Below are 16,942 nucleotides of genomic sequence, written 5' to 3' on the forward strand. Positions count from 1 at the left end.
TCATCAGCTGTATTTGTAGCTGCCTGAATGCAGTCTCTTGATCGTCGTCCCAGCGCCATTCTTCTCCCTTGCAAAGCAGGATCGTAAGTGGCTTGGCTATCATGGCAAATCCAGCCACAAAACGTCGGAAGTAGCTGCAGAGGCCCAGGAAGCGTCGGAGGTCGTGGACGTTTGCTGGTGTAGGAAAATTTGCAATTCCTATCAACTTGAGGCTGTCGGGGTTGATGGTCGATGCGGCAATTTCATAACCCAAGTAGCTAATTTTCTCTTGGAAGAAGGAGCACTTTTTCAAGCGCAGCGTGAGACCAGCCGAACGAAGGAGCTCTAGTACCTCGCCCAAGCTGTCTAATCCTTCCTCAAACGAAGCCGATGGAATCAGCAGGTCATCCATGTAGGCCATGACCTTCGTGTGCCTAAGGGAGCCGAGGACAGTGTTTATCATGCGCTGGAACACGCTCGGTGCGTTGACAAGTCCGAATGGCATGCGGGTGAATTCGTAGTGTCCATCCGGAGTGACGAACGCTGTCTTCTCTCGGCTCTCTTTATCGATTGGCACCTGATAATAGCCGCACGCAAGGTCTAGGCTAGTGAACAGCCGTTTATCATGTAGCCTGTCAAGTTGGTCATCAATCAACGGTAGCGGATACCTGTCCTTTTTCGTTATTTTGTTGAGGGCTCGAAAGTCTACGCAAAGCCGCTTCTCGCCATTCTTCTTTGAAACAAGCAGGATAGGGCTCGCGTAAGCAGAGTTAGAGTCCGTTACTACTCCAGCCTCCTTGAGTTCGTCAATCATTGTTCTCACAGCCTGCCTTTCGGAGTAGGCTAGGCGGTATGGGCGGTACGTTACAGGAGCATCGGTGGTCACCTCAATCTTCATTTGCGCCGCGGCCGTGCACCCGATTTCTGAAAGGCACGTCGCAAAGCAGTCGCGGTACTGGTTAATCACTGCGACGAGTGCCTCTTTCTGCGTGGCAGAAATCGTTGTGCCAACCGTCAAACCTTCACCCGAGATCGCCTTAACCAGTTTTCTTTCGTTGCTGTTTGCGATCAGGGAGGGTTCGGTATTTTCTTCTTCCATGCACAACGTTCCTCTCGCGATCTTCTGGTTTTGAGCGACAATCAGAGGAGATTCGGATACGTTTGCCACGGGCAGGCATATCTGGCCCAGTTCATCTTCTCTTAATACGCAGCTTGGCACATACTCGCCGCTCGTCTCGTGCAGCCTGCCGCGAACGAAGATGTCGCTGTGCGTAACGTTGTCACTCCCAAGCGCAATGAACCCGACGTAATTAGGAGGTATGACAACGGCCTCCTTCGCCCACAAGTTCACACGTCGCGGAGGTAGGGCCGGTATAGCAAGATTGGCAAGAGTTCCGTCTTCGTCCTCCGACCCGTTACGCTCCTCGAAAATGCGCACGGTGTTCTTGCGGCGCACCACCGTAATGTGAGGCTGCTCAGTAAAGGGTTGACCGACAAGCAATGGGACAGCCTGCACTTCGTCGCGGACAACGTGTACCTTGACGTCGGCCGTAGCCTGGTCCACCGTCAGCCTCGCTTCGAAGCTTCCCAGGGGCGTTGTTTTTCCCATTCCGAACCCTCTGATAGTGAATGGACGGCTGAGTGCTTCATAAGAGAGGTGTAACTTTTCCGCTTCGCTTTCTCGTATCGTTAAGCATTGGCTGCCCATGTCGATGTACGCTTTGATCGCCTTCCCATTCACGTTGGCATCCATGAAGTACTTCTGATTTAGCACCATGCTGCCACTTGTACTGCTGCTTTCTTGGGCTAGGACGGCTGTTTTAGCTGTGTCGCTGGCTGTCGAGCCTTTCCTCGAATAGCAGTCTTTGCTCTCATGGCCTGATTTTCCACAATTCGTGCAGCGCGGTCTACGCTGGGGTTTTGGACATGCTGCCGAGAAATGTCCATATGAAGAACAATTAAAATAAAGTGGCTCGCCTTTGTCGTTGAATTTGCGTCGGGGAGCCCTCGTCGATCCGTTGTCGCCAGCGCAGTGTTGAAGCTGAGGCGCCGCTGGTGACGAATTGTTTCCTCCTAGGACGCGATGAGGGTGCCGAATAGCTGGTGGTTGATACAGCGTCTTGGCTCTAATTTCCTTTATGACTTCTGTACGCTCGTAGAGCCGCTTCATGCACCTGAGCAACTCGTCGGGGCTGGCGTAGTCTCTGACGCTGAGGGACCGCACAAGATCTTCATTGTCGAGTCCAGTGATCAGGTATTCCATACAGGCCGTGTCACCGACATTGCAGCGCCTTGCTTTCGCCAGCTTGTCGTAGAAGTACGCCTCTATACTTTCATGGCGCAGTTTCTTGCGTGCTTCCATGTCCCGGAAGGTGTGCTGGAAACTGGATGCTGACGGAAATGCCTTCTTCAACTCGCGTTTCCACTCTGCCCACGTGCGCTGGACATTCGTCAGGCCGTCGTACCACGTCTTGGCAACACCTTGCAGCTTTGTGAGTGCGAAGCACGTCGTTTGCTGGTCGCTCCAACCGTACGCTGCAGCCAGGTTGTCTACCTTGTTCAGCCACATTTCGACTGTTGGCTGGTCGTTAGATGACGGGTCATAACTTGGCACCAGTTGTGCGCTTGCCGTGGCCAGTCGTCCATCCACGACGCTTGATGTTCCCGTCGGTGGGTGATGTGGCGTTTGAGCCGCCTGCAGAAGCTGGGCTGCTCCCTGCAAGGCCTCACGTACTGCCGTCTGCACCGCAGCCTGCATCAGCGCCTGGAAGTCGAAGGCCCCGGGCGCTCTTCCGTTGGGGTTGTCCAGTCCGTGGCCGTCTACCGTGTCGGCGTTCATGGATCCCCGCCCTGAATTAGACTGCCCCTCGTCGTTTCGTAGAGTATCGCTTTCGCTGAGTGCCGCCTCCCTTGCCCCCACATCGTTGGGTGCGTCGCTGTCCGTTGAAAGGCCCGGTCGTGGTGCCACCTTGCCCGCAGGACCTTCCGTCGTTGGCTTCGATCGGAGCATCATCGTGGCTTACGTGGTCGAAGCTCTCGTTGAAGGCGCCAGTTTTGCAAGGCAGTCTCAATCCCACTTCTGAAGATGTAGTTGATGTAGTCGACACAACAAACGTCCAGATAAAACAAATAAATGTGCAGGTTTATTAGCCTGCGAAGGTTACATAAGAACACAGAAAAGACGGAGCACAGCACGCATGTCCTTTTCCGCAAGCGAGTTCGTACGGCACTGCCCGTGTCCCTCTCTCCGACCGGATGTCGAGGGGGCCGCGGTAACCGGCGAGCGGTGTCCAGATGTGGCTCCGCGCCTCTTGGGCCTCCCGCTGCTCTTCCAAGAAGGGGAGCGTGGTCGCCGGTGCTCGGAGAATGGCGGCCGCTGCAGGACTCGAACGGCCGGCGTCGCCTGTGCACTTGTCTCAAGAAACCGGAGCGCCTCCGTCGACAACATATGCTTCAAGCACACCCTCGGTTACTAAAGGAAGTGACGGAAGGGACGCACAACTTTTTTAAAATGAATTAACGGGGAAAAAAAAAAGGGGGGGGGGGGGGGGCAGTAACGGCAAGGTAATCATGCAGTCGTGCCTTGAAGTCTCAATATAAATCCCTCTACTACATTGCTCTGAACAGCTTTCCGCGTTAGCGTATACCACTCTGAAAAAAGTACTTGTGCAATAGGAACATTTAAATGCTTGCGATTAAATGCATCAGCATAAGTAGGGTGATCCCACCATTTTCCCGTGGTTAAAACCAGTTCCGGCACACAATGCACAGGGCCAAGGTAACGGTACTTGTCAACCTGGATTTCATTATTGTACAATAGGTAACCATCTCAGCTTTGGCTGCATGTGTGCTTTTTTATCATTATTATTGGTCAGGCTGCCTAACCAGCCATTGTGTCACAGAGCTGATGTACTGAAGTTATTTCTAGTGTAAACAGCACTTCCGCGCACACTGCTCCACATTCTTGCTAACTTTGGTGGCAGCCATTAGGGTGACACCGCTTAATAGTCAATCGTTACTCGTTATAAACTACAGGTCACGCCAATATGGCATCGCCGACTTCTTCAGAGCAGCTGATTGTCATCTGTATCATGATGGCCGCTGCAGTAAGCTTTCGAGCAAATTTTTTTTTTGTTTTTTGATCAGGGTGCTCAGAAGTACAAACACATTCTTTCCAAGCAGATTCCAACGCTTATTGAAGCAGCGAATTGTTGAATTTGGGTCTTTTTAAGCAAGCATTCTTCACTGTAACATGATGGCGCCGAACAGGGTTAGCGCAAACCCTCACTCCACTCGTTATCCCTGGAGTTCGCAGAATCTTTTTCAACTTTTATCTCTCTGTGGTTGTCTAGCCGGCGATGGAATTTAGTCGTCCGCGGCTGCGGCGCATGTTGCAATAGCGGACAACGACTGCGGATTGCGTCGAGCCGAGCGTCGGTGGGAAGCTGGCGTCGAGAGGGAGGGGGGCTTGGCGTCGGGAGGGGGCGGGCGGCTAGGGCTGGCGCTTAAGATGGCGGTCGGGGGGTGTAGGGGGAGGGATAGTATGGTTAGTATGGTCGCGGAAGGTGATAGAAGTTTGAACGCGGTATCGACGCCAGCGCAAGCGGTTTCTCTTAACGTTGGCGTCGACAGCGGCGGCGGCAGAGCCCGACTTCGTCCGTACGTAGAGAGGGGAGTTGGGCACTTGTTGCTAGGCGCAACGTTCCACGGCCGCTGGCGGCGGCGGCCTGGCCTGCCCCTCCTGCTTTTTCTTCCTCCTCGCTCGTCGGTGATGATCCCGGGGGAAGCCTTTTTGGCGTCGAGTGTGTTGTGCGGTGCTTAACGCTCCGCGGTGCCTGCGCAACAGTTGCGTGCAGTGTTGTTGTTATCATCCACGCTGTTCACGTGCTCGCGCTGGCGTCGTCACAGGGTGGAATCAGAGATATCGACACGTGTGCCTCTCTTTGTGTGTGCGGATGTGTATCGCGGCTCCGTTAAGGCTTCGCCGAGGAGTGGGGAGAGCATGCGAAACGAATGCGTGGTGGGCGATTTGCGGTCGGGATCAGTGTGAACGTACATGGCGGTCGGTTTCACGTAGGCCACACGAGGTCATCAAAGGGACGCTGTTAAATTGAAGCCGACCTATATGCCGAGCTTACGGCTTTCTAGAGGCAACTAAGCTACTCTCACTTAAAACTACTCGACCATCCGCTCTCAGCCAATAATCACGCAGTCCAAATGACCTTGACGTCACCATCAACGTCACGAGGTTGTGCTGAGTTGAGGGAAAAGCCACTGCGTTCTGAACTACAAATTTCTCTGCAATTAATATTACTTTTGCCGCCCAATTAACGTTAAGAGAGCCGAAAGAATTCATTCAGTGAGAATTCTACTTAGAACAAATATTGAATGGCGTTATTGTTTTTGCCCCCTTCAGTTATTTCTTCCGTCACTATCGCGCGCTCTTTAACAAAACTCACGGTGGAGCATACTGCGTCCAAGAGGCTAATGCATGTGTATTGTTAGTCTTCTTTTAGAAGTAATCTTCAGCAGAGCCGGTTATTGCGATTAGGTTTAGACTAAAGTAGATTTAATTACGTTAATATTATCATCTTTATATATTAATCCGACTCTGCGCACGCAGTGGTTGCCTCATCAGCGAATTTCGATGCCATACCAAGTTGTTTCTATTCTATTGTTATTGGTGGCTAATGCCAGATAACTCCGATTATGTCAGTACCGAAACAGCCCGCAGAGGGTGTGAATAAAAATCCGGCACACTTATTGGTCCAAAACTGTGATTAGCCGACTGTCACGCCACCCTTGGGCATTCAGACGAACGATCGACGGTGGTTCGAAGGATGGATGTCGTGGAAGTCAGAACCGTGACAGGTCGATGCCGATACTCACTGCGCAGCTCGTAGAGAGCGGCCCCTATCTGCCCCTATCTGTTCACTGCCAGAAGCAACACACGTGCCCAGATAGCCACAGTTTGTGCGCTGATACTGACTTGGAATTTGTAACCAACTAGCGAAGGGTTACAGCGGCTGCCCGCTGTTATGTCGTCTGCTAGGAAGCTTGAAGTTACGTTCTGTACGATCTGAACTGTACTTTCTTGCGTTTGCTGTGTGCTGTCTACTGTGCCCTTGGTCGGCAATATCTAAGTAATTTTTTTGTTTGTTGTTTTCTTTCGCAGAGACCGAGCAACCACTACACTGGATGCCTCACGTGAACCTACCATGTTCTATGCCCACGTGCATTTCACGGTCACTTGCCGCACTGAGTTGGATGCCAAGGGACTATGGTTACAGTCATCGGATCCGTGGGCGGAAGTAGCGGTGCCAAGCTCGGTGAGAATGTTACCTAGCATTTTGGGCTCGGCTATAAGCTGGATAATATTACGGATGGCTTCGATCCACTCGCGCAACGAATCCGAAACTATAACCGACAGACTTGTGTGCGTGTCCGCTTCTCGTCGGTTTCAGTATATGCAGCGCCAGTCTTTGCAAAACCGAAACTATTTGGCCGGTAGATAAGTTAAATCGCCCTGTCGTCAAGCGCTAACTGGCGTTGCACTTAGAAGCAGCGCTAAGCACTGATCATTCCTGTTGCGAGTGGTACCAGTACACGCACGGAGCACCCACACTTAAGCTGTGGCGATACATAAATAGATTACCTATGCCAGACAATCTAAATTGCCCGGAATGTCAACCCACAAATGTTTTTATGAGTTGAGAGAATTTTTAATTTGTATTGGTGGAATGGGAGAGGAGCTATCAACAAAACGAAATTGTAAGTACAACTGCACCGAAGTTGTGAATGCCGGTAAAATCCGATAGTGTATAGTTTTTTGTGGCTCTGTACACGCGAATATTTTTGCCGCGCCGCCCTTATTCGAACTAGTGACCTTAGTTATGACGTCGCGAGCATCGGGGACTCCGTGATCGCGGTTAGGAGATGAGATCCGGGTGCGAACTGGCCTCAAAGATCCGAAGTTCAAGCTCTAGAAGTCACAGCAGTTTGCTTGTGAAAGCGGCGTATAGTCGCGCTACCAAGCCGTCTCCCAATTTCTTTTGTTCTTTTCTAGCTTATGCTGGTTCCATTTTAAGTGAAACTAGCCTATTTTTGTTGGAGCGGGGTCATCAATCTACATAGGTCAACATAAATTTCCCGTCAGTGCCCCTGTAACTTGGTGAAGCCGGAGGCGCGATACCCAAATGACGTTGTCGCTCGTTAGCTACCCAGTTCCTCATTGACGGCTTTTTTTACAGGAACTTGTACTCGTTGGCCAACTGTTCAGAACTCTCTGAACATTAAGGATCGACCTGGCAGTGTACCGAGGAAGGGAGGATACCCTGTGTTCTTGATATAATATACCACGTACAGGATATCCTCCTGTATGTTGTATATAGGATATGGGAGATACTTGTGTTTTAGACCTGCTACATAAGAAGTACGATGTATCCTATGTACCATGCGTATAATATGGTACGTATAGGATATGCTGTATGAGGGTATAGGATATATTGCCAGATGGAACCCTCGTTATGTTACGCCAGTTACATATCGCAGTCCACCTTGGGTGCTGGGATCTCCGTGCTAATCTCTTAGAAAGAGCTGAAATTTCGTGCGCATCACAGGCTTAGCCACCGGTTGGATGGTGCTAGTAAGGTACTTCTACACTGATGATGTAGCGGCATGATGATTTAGCGGATGATGTAACGTCTCGACGCGTACCGTGTGAGCAGAGCAGCGCCAGAGTTTTTTTATCGCTAGTTCGGACGAGTAACCATTTAAAAAAAAGCCTTGGATTGACGCGCATCCTGGCGGCGGGAGTGAGAACGAAACAACTCTCCGGCAGGGTGGGTCACTTGGCTGGTCGGAGCTGGCAGAGAGGGGGAACGAGAGTGAGGGACAAACCCAGAAAGCGAAAGTCCTCGTCGATGCCGAAAAACAACGAAAGTAAGCGTGGCCTCTTCCTCGGCGTGCGCAGTCGGCAGCCACATACCCTCCTCCTTCTCTGCCTCTTCAGCTGCTGCAGCTCTTCAGCGGGGAATCCTCACATCGCTCTCCTCCTCTCCACTCCTCGGCCACCACGAGCGGCCGGAGTCAATGGTCTGCGTCACTTCCGGTATGCGTATACATACGTTGCTCGACTCGCTTCCGCGCCTGGTCATATCGCGCTGCTGCCGCAAGCTGCGTGTGTGGCAGCGAGAGGGATGAAAGTGAGAAAGAGGGAGAGATGGGAGGAGGGTGAGAAGCGGATCGTATCGCCTCCAGTTGCCTGCCTACCGCCCTCTTCCTGGACACCGCACTTCCTTCCTTCCACACCCGAGTTTCGGTTCCGGATCCCACCACCAACGTGGAGCGGCCGTACCCCATATTTCTCCCTGCGTATAATAAGACGACTGAGCACTCAGTCTCTCCTCCATAGTTTCAGCGCATCGCGCGGTCGGTGTGCGAACCGCCACCAATCCGAGCAGACACGAAGTAAGAGAGGAAGAAGGAATTTGTGTTATGCTCGCTTCGGTGTACTCGTGAGTCCTCCATTACTCGGTCATGAATTTTTCAGAAGGCGACACGAGGACGCCTTTGCCCTTCCGCTGTCCGTTTCGGTCAGAGCCCACCCACCTACCCTTTTCCCGCTGTTGTGTTGTTGTTTTTTTCCCCCTCAAGCAATTCCTGTCCTGATACGTGTCTGGTGCCTGTGTCGCAACTGCCGGGACACCAAAGGAACTCTCTGAAGTTCCGACGAAGCTACGGAGCAAGAGCGGCTTGCCTGCACGATCTACGACGATCCGACGTCGCCGGCGCTTTATTTGGCGGGCACGCTGCCGCAATGGAGAGTGCCGTACTCAGTCATCAGAGATGTTTCCGCCCAGGCCACCCCCAGAAAGAGATGTGATGTACTTCATCCGGTATCCAGCGTCGTGTTTGAAAGCAGCGCACAGGGCTTGGGATGGTGAATGGAGATTGGTGTTCCCCTCTTTCAGGGACGGATTTCGGAGGGAAAACACGGCCCCTTGAACTACTACTACTGCTACTACTACTACTACTACTACTACTGGTAGCGCTGCTGCTTCTGAACTCTCAGAAGTCCCGTCTGCACCAGGAGTGTGGCGTCCCACTGAAATCTGCAACAATAAGACGGTGCGGAATTTCTCCTTGGAGGTGGCTATGTCGCGGTGAAGGCTACCACTACTATTACTAGTATTACTATCCCACGCATTGTGAGCGTGACGTCGTACTTTAGTCAGTAGCCCTGCCCCTTTACAAGAGCCCCACCCCCCGCCTCCTACCCCCTCCTTGCTCGGTCCAAGAGCTTCCTCCATACGCCGTTCCCCTTGCCTAGCTAGCCCTTCTCCGACGATCGCCTTGGCAGCGTCCTCTTCCCAGCCGGCGGCGGCAGGAGCCTCGTTTATCGCACTCGCGTCCCCTCTCGCGTTGCGAGGGACGCGCTCCCTCCCTCCTTCCCTTCTTTCGGCGCCGCATGGCAGCAGCAGCAGCCGCAGCAGCAGCAGCAGAGTGGTGGTGACGCGCAGGCCGAGAGGAGGGCGAGTCCAGGCGACGGCCTCGGTGTGGCGTAGTTGTAGTAGTGGCAGCGTCGTCGTCGTTCATGGGTATATACGTCGTTCCGCCGTTGCCGTCGCCCGGACTTCGCGTCCTTCGCCGTCTAGCTCGGCTGCGCTGCCGATTTCGTCGGACTTCTCTACTGTCCCGACGCTCTGCTTGGAACGCCCCCCTAGCAGCAGTCTGAACCTCAGCGGGATGAAAGGCGCAGAAGAACCTACAAGTCCGACCGCTCGAGAATTAAGGCCTATCGCCTCTGCGCCCCCATTGGAATGTGAAGACCCCCCCGAGAGCGGAGCCCATGGGACGACGGTGAGATCATCGCTTGTTCCACTTTGTGTGTCTTCCTTCCTGGCGTCGGTCTCAAGACTTCCAGAGGGGCTGTGTGCTGGCGGATGTCTGTCCCACGGCGCAATGTCCCAGCAATGCCTATTGTCGATGACTTTTCGTGAAGGAACGGAGTAAGTGCACCTCTTATTTGCGAGGCATTCACCGGGGAAGGACTTTAAAGACACGTGATCCTTTCACGGTTCTTAATCGCAACGGTGCCGCTGTATCCTACGCCAACGTCTTCCGGACTGGGTCTTCCACCAATGACAACAGGCTTGATAGGAATGGGTCATGCTTTTACCCCGCTGCTGTTGATAGTCGACCGTCCGAAGAAGTGCTTGTTACGCACCAACCCTCCCAGTTGTTCCTCTTTCCTCACATCTCGAGGCGAAGACTTGGCACCGAGCTCACTTCGTGGAAAACCTCCCCCGTCGGCCCAAGGATCTGCGTAGTAGGCGGTAGACCTTCGGCTGCTCACGTGAGTCCGGGGAAAAAAAAATATCTGGGGGGGGGGGGGGGGGCTGCGGTAACCGTTCCAACGCGTATGTGTGTACATCGCGGTCTGACAAAGGGTTATGGTACGTTCGGCGTATGGACGGCGGAGAAGATATATCTATCAGAGCCACGAGCCCGAAGGCGTTGCGCGATTTGATTCTGGTAAAGTGACACTGAGAACCGCGGGTCCGAAGAAGCTTGCTGATACTTCGCGCTGATAATTTGCTGCCATGGTTTCGATGGCCTGAACCCAGCGCCCTTTCTGTGTGAGCTCTGACCCATCGTTGCCTTGACGTTATGCTGAAAATTGTTGCTCGACAAGCATTGAGATGCTTATACTTGAGAAACATTACTCTTTCGTGACGTAGACGCAGGCCATAGAGGCTGTCAACAGGGTAACGGATAGTCTAGATGTACAGTCTCTGCCAAAAGTAACCGAGCAACAGGTTCTTGCTTCTCAAACGTATAACGGAGCATTTACTGCAGCCCTAAAGAGAGAACAGTGCCATAATGTAAGAACAAGCTCTCACCTTTCTTTACACAGAATCAGAGCTTAAGGGCTGCCATGAATGCTTCGCTACGTGGCTAATTAACAAACCACCTGTGCCGGGTTACTTTTGGCAAAGACTGTATATACGTATATTTCTCCAACGGACTCGTGGTACTTTGTGGATGTACTAATGGCTTCTGTGCGGCTCACGTGTCTAATTCATGTGCTTCCCAATAATTGCCGTGGTAGTATGAGCGTAGAATTACGTTACTTCCTCACCACAGCGTGCGGAAGCACACGTGTACATAACAGGATACATCTAACAGCTCGTTCATAACGTCCTGGAACGTCACATCCGGCGGACGTCTAACAGAGGACAGCAGTGCGGCATTGCGAAGATCTTCCGTCAGCTAACATGATTCGCGGCTTCAGACTCCTCAAGTCGTTCTCAGCAATGTGGAAGGAAAGAATTTTGCAGTGTTGAAGAGTCTTGGGCTCTTTTTCCTCAGAAATATTGACGAGCCCTTTGTTGACGTTCTCTGAAGAGCTCGCTTGAATAGTGGCGCAAAGCGTAGCTCTACGGAGTGTGGGCCCGTGTTATACTTATTTTAAAATTTATTGTTGTGCATCTCAACGTGCAGAATAAGCACGTTCTGTCCATTAAGTGCTCCGCGCGTTATGGTTTGCACCGCCCCTCGCCACAAAGCGGAAGTCAGAGCTCGAGGCCTTGGGGCCGACCGGAAGCAGGTCATCACGAGGCTCTGAGTGGCTCGCCACGCGGAGCGCGGCGATAAGCGGTGTTGAAACGGGGCAGAAACAGAGATTAGAAGCAGTAGGAGCGACAGAAGCACCAAGGACGCGAAAATATCCTAAGCCCCCTAATATTTAGCGAAACGTTCGCAAAGAGTGAAACGTATTAGAATACCTTTACGGATCCCACCAACCCGCCACGTTGGCTCAGTGGCTTTGGCGTTCGGCTGTTGGTACCGAAGGTCGCGGGTTCGATCCCGGCCGTGCGGCCGTATTTCGATGAAGGCGAAATACAAGAACGCCCGTGTGCTTTGCGATGTTAGCGCACGTTAAACAACCCCAGGTGGTCTTAATAATCCGGAGCCCTCCACTCTGACGTCCCTAATAGCCTGAGTCGCTTCAGGACCCCCCCCCCCCCCCCCACCTCGCTGCACAACCCACGGATCTTACCAGGTAGTATGACAATACGTATCCCATACCCCGCGGCATAAACTGCTCTTACCTGGAAAACGAATCTGAAAAGCGATAAAGACAGCGCTTAGCTGGTAATCAGCAAATTTTTAAAGCAAACAGTGGATACTAAGACTGGGAGAAGAAAAGAGTACAAGGACACAGCACTCTGTCCAGAAACGTCTATTTGAAAGAATAAATAATTATAAATGGCGGGTTTCCAAACGAAAATGCGCTGAAAAGAAGCTCAACACTTCTACCTGCTCGTGAGGTAGGTGAGTTGTTCTGCCAAAAAAAAAATACATTGAGAGCGAACTGCTGCAGTCCATGCCTCCTGCAGCAATCTTGTCAGCTTGTACACTTGGTAATCGCGTTCTGCGACACCACAGTAGACAGTGTGCTGGGCTGAAAAACAGGCAAAAGGTTGCTAAGATATGTGCGGCGGCTCCCGCCATTAATATACTTGTCACTGCGATATTCAGCGATGTTTTGTTCACGTCGATCCAAGCGGTCCTCAGCTGCTGGCAAAACAAAACGCTGAGCTTAAGCTTACCGTGCAGAAGCAGCGGACAACGTACTGCCCCCTATCCTCAGCCGGCTATATTCATGGCCTGAGTGTAAGAGGCGAATTTTCGCTAGACAGCCTTCTTTCTGAGCCGCTGACGTCACACCTGAAGAATGGTTTCCGACTGGCGGACATTCGCTGTTCTTTCGAAGCTAACCCCATTCGCGGTGGCGAGTGATGTCTCTTTCTTGTGCAGCGAAACCAACCTGCTTTCCGGTTCACCAGCCTCTTTCTTCGCACTTGCGCCCCCTGGAGTGGCAGCGGGACCCAGCGCAAAATATTTTAACGTACGCGAATGTTTAAATGCACGTAAGGGGGGTCCGAACTCGGCGAGGTAATTTGTGAAGGAGCGGTATCGTGGTGCTCACGAGTCCCTTCAGCATGACGTCATAAGCACACTCTGTCTTGAGTTATCCGAAAAAAAAAAACAGATAGGAAAACTCCCCGAACTCTTCGCCTTCCAGCTTGTCGGAGGATGAATCGATAGCGACAGCCATGCCTCCATGCCTGAGGACAGCACCGACTTCAACGTCCCTGAGGTCCAGGTTTCAGCAGGACCACATAACCACACATGGAACATTCTCAGAGCATCCCTTCTCCCTTGACAATGCTGGACAGTGTTCTCACTGACTGGCAGATGAGCGCCGGAGTTTTCGTTAACGGCCTATAGCGCCTGCGGTGGCGCCTTTTGCAGGAACGAATTTAAAGGAGGGCGAAGGATGGGGGCTGGGGGATCTCCATTCCAGCGATGATTTCTCATCGGATAAACTCTTTGGCCCCCTTATCCCTGGGAGAAAAAAGTGCATGAAATGCATGATGCAAGTAGGTCAAATGTTTAGGGGAATCCCCCAAGGTGGAGTAGATTTGTAATAAGGGAGTAATTACTCATTGGCATCCACCCGAGCGCAGCCATACGGCTACAAAGGAAAGCTATACAGCTTTCTCAGCTTTATCAGAGGGAAGATGCCAATGAGTAATTACTCCCTTATTACATGATGCAAGTAGTAGCAACCCTGACAGCACCCCCGCGCCTTCAAAGAGTTTACTATAAATCGGCCCGGGCCTATACTGCCCCTGGGAAAGCCCCTCGTACGACTGCCGCTTTCAAATAGCCCCTCCCTGTTCTGTTCACAAAGACTCGGGATTCGTCCGTTACTCTTAGTTGTCCATAAGTGAATAGCTTAAGCGCTATCTTCACCCTCCGCAGCTCCTCGTTTTCCTAGAGGAGGCTTAAAATCCCGCGTATTTCGGCCTGTACCGAAAGCGAGGTTTCAGCACCATGAGTCAGCCGGCTGTGTCATCGAGATCTCATGCGACAAGCCTTGCACTATCCCAGTCACGGCTTTTGGCCGTTCATTTCACCGGTCCTCGTGACCTGCTCTTCGTATGACTCATGGAGTGACGTGAAATCATGGGTCATTGCGAAACTTTTTAAAACTATAGGAGGAAAAAGCGGAAGTCATTGTGCGCCGGCTGTTTGTGCGCTCAGGCTTGCTTAAACATGTATTCGAATTGCCACAGGCTTGCGTAAGCGCGGGGTCTCGTGATATACGGCCGTGATTCAGAAAATAGATGAGTTAAGGGAAAGGGACGTGTGGCAGACGTGCTGAGAATAATATCTGTATTGAGATATTAGACCCGCGTTGCGTGCCATAATCGGTGACGGGCGCACAAGTCGGTGTTTGTTTCACAAATCTCAGTCATCCCGGTTTTTCCCCTCCGCGCTTTTGTTCCAAGAAGAGCAACCATTCTCCAATACTTCTTTATGACGCGATTGGAAGGAGGTGGGATGGGTGGGTAGCGCTTTGTTTTATACACACATTTAGGAGATGCCAATGAGGACTATGTGGACAGTTGGCTGAATGGGGTCGCATTATTTTTCAAGGAGCTGTGGCCCCTGGCTTTAGACTAGTAGAGAGAAGAGTTAGCAGTCTTCGACCATCGGTCACACTTGACTTGTTTTAGCGCAATAGCGTAAAAGGCTCCGTTCCCCAAAAAATCCGGTGTCAGCGTTGTGAGCGAAAAATCACGGGCATGGTTCTGGCAGGCGATTCCCAGAGAGAACCTAGGAGGCAGATGGGCCACCTAGATCACGTGACCTTGTGACGTCATCACAGCCTGCCCAATGGATAGTGAGCAAACTGCCCACCGGGGCAGGTGGCAGTTAAATTAGTGATTAGTCGATCGAGAAGACCAACCTCGGCCGCACAAGACCCAACGCTGGGAGCACCTGCCATCACAGGGCAGTGGTGCAGCGATTAACCGCTGCACCACTGCGCCAGGAGGGATATGAGAATCCCCAGGTATCTACGAATGTAAAGTACAGAATGAACTGCAGATATGATAATGAACCCAATACGCTATCCCGCCATACCTTATAGGCGGAGCTTAAGCGTCCCCTGTAGTTTTTTTCTCCCTTCTTTAGGTCCAGCGGAATGATACGCGCCGTGCCGCTGTTCTAACGTCATGCAGCCCTTACAAAAAGTTTCAGACATTCTATTGAGTATCTATAGACTTGTCTACAAAGTCTATAGACTGTCTATTGACAAATCCTAGAGAACAGTCTATAGGCAATACAAATGCCATACACAGTCTATAGACAATCTATAGATTTATGGCCACACACTTTTAGTAGATTTTCGTCTATGGACAGTCTATAGTCCACGAATAGACAAAAAGCAATATCTATAGGAAGTCAATAGAGCCGGTAAGAAGTCTATAGACTGTCTATAGACCATTTTTATAAGGGTGATTTAAAAAAAAGAACGCTATAGGTCAATTCCTGCTTTACATACTTGCTGTTTTACAAATATAGGCTTAGATGCGATTTCAATCCACCAAGCCTGCCTGCTTTGAACCCGCCTGCTCGGCTCGACCCGATGGTCTAACGGAAGGCGTGTTCCACGATTCTTTGCTGAATGCACGCGCCTCCCTGAAAGCTTACTATGCCGCCCACTGTCGCTGTGCTGTCGCTGCTGCAAACGGCGATTGTATTCCCGTTGCACGGCTTCTTTGAAAGACACCCGATCCCACGCACGACACTCTCATCTTGGTGCTAACCTGCACTCTGCATTGCATACCGTTCGCTCATTCGACTGCTAGTACCTAGCGGTACATTTTATTTTGCGAACTCAGCGCAGTCACTAAGATTTGTCTCATGACGCAACACCCACTTCCAAGAGTTGAAAAATCCGCATTCTTTCGAAGGAATGTGCCGGCTACGCCAGGTTTTCGCACCTCACTCGAAGAAGGTATTCGTGGTTAAAAGCATCCAGACTCAAGGTGCCTCTCATATTTCATTGCTAGCTCTTAGACGGATGTCGGGAAGGATTGTTCAAATGCCGATCGTGCCGTTCACGCTTCGGTAACCAGCAGTGAGCATTGCTCGTGGTTAAGGCACGTCCTCTTGGCGTTCCAAGGTCCTGAGTCATTTGAGGTTTTTCCACCGCCATATGCGTTCGTCGTTTTCATCCGAGGTTAGTAATACTTGCGTGGGTTATGATATGGCCGTGCCTATACAGCGGACTCCCGAAGTCCGCATTCTTATTAAGGACACGTGTCGACTCCAGGCGAAACCCAATTCCTGCCGTTGCTCCTGGATTACGCATCGCCACCCACGTGCCTTATCTTTGAGCGTGAGTGCTGTAAACGCATTAGAATGCTAGCGGCAGATTTCACGGGAGCGTCGCTTTGTGGTTTTGCTTACTAATCCTTGCGTCAGCTGCAGCTTTTGTCTGAGTCGCCTTTCATATTATGAGTCAAGTGGTTAAAGGCGGTCTGAGAATAACGCAGGCGGAAAGCGTCGTTAGCGTGGTCGTTAGGCACGTTTTTTTTTTTTTTTTTGAAGCCGCGCTGACACCAAGTGATACCGTGGTGACACACAGTGGCCGTTTTAGTTCGCAGTCCCTTCCTCGTCAATAGATATGCCGCGTTCAGAGTCCATAGCTTTGTTCACTTCGAAAGTTACCTCACCTGGCGGGAAATGGCGCTGCTTTCTTTTTTCGTTTTTCTGGGAGGTCTCTAACGACTTGCACTTTACAGAGGATGCAGAGAAAGTGGCTTGCTTTGAACTAGTGTTCCAGCTCTGCTCTCATATTAAGGAAGACATCATAAACTTGACCCTTGAACTAAAGCTGTAGGTTGTGATTTAAAATTTATTTTGCCGCGTGTGGGATGTGAATTCCCATGTCTAGAAGTTTAAGCTTAATTGTGTATACGAGCTCCACGCGCGTAATAATATCAGAGAGGACGCCTAACGGTTGAAGTGAGTCCATGAACAGTTGCTGCGAGTACGTGTTACAGGAAGATGCAGGACTAGCTTAGTAAAAAAAAAA

General features: G+C 51.4%; 1 protein-coding gene across 1 annotated transcript in view; it reads left to right on the forward strand.

Annotated features, from left to right (window-relative positions):
• LOC149348223 (uncharacterized) overlaps positions 1–16,942 on the forward strand; it is a 158,102-nt gene that overhangs the window by 114,028 nt on the left and 27,132 nt on the right. The window contains exon 3 of the mRNA XM_089588015.1: positions 6,155–6,308. Within this exon, the coding sequence (XP_089444141.1) occupies positions 6,155–6,308 (154 nt within the window). The remainder of the gene's footprint in view (positions 1–6,154; positions 6,309–16,942) is intronic.

The sequence above is a fragment of the Amblyomma mixtum genome, chromosome 4 (assembly GCF_055824585.1).
Source record: "Amblyomma mixtum isolate Tamu chromosome 4, ASM5582458v1, whole genome shotgun sequence".
Lineage (NCBI taxonomy): Eukaryota > Metazoa > Arthropoda > Arachnida > Ixodida > Ixodidae > Amblyomma > Amblyomma mixtum.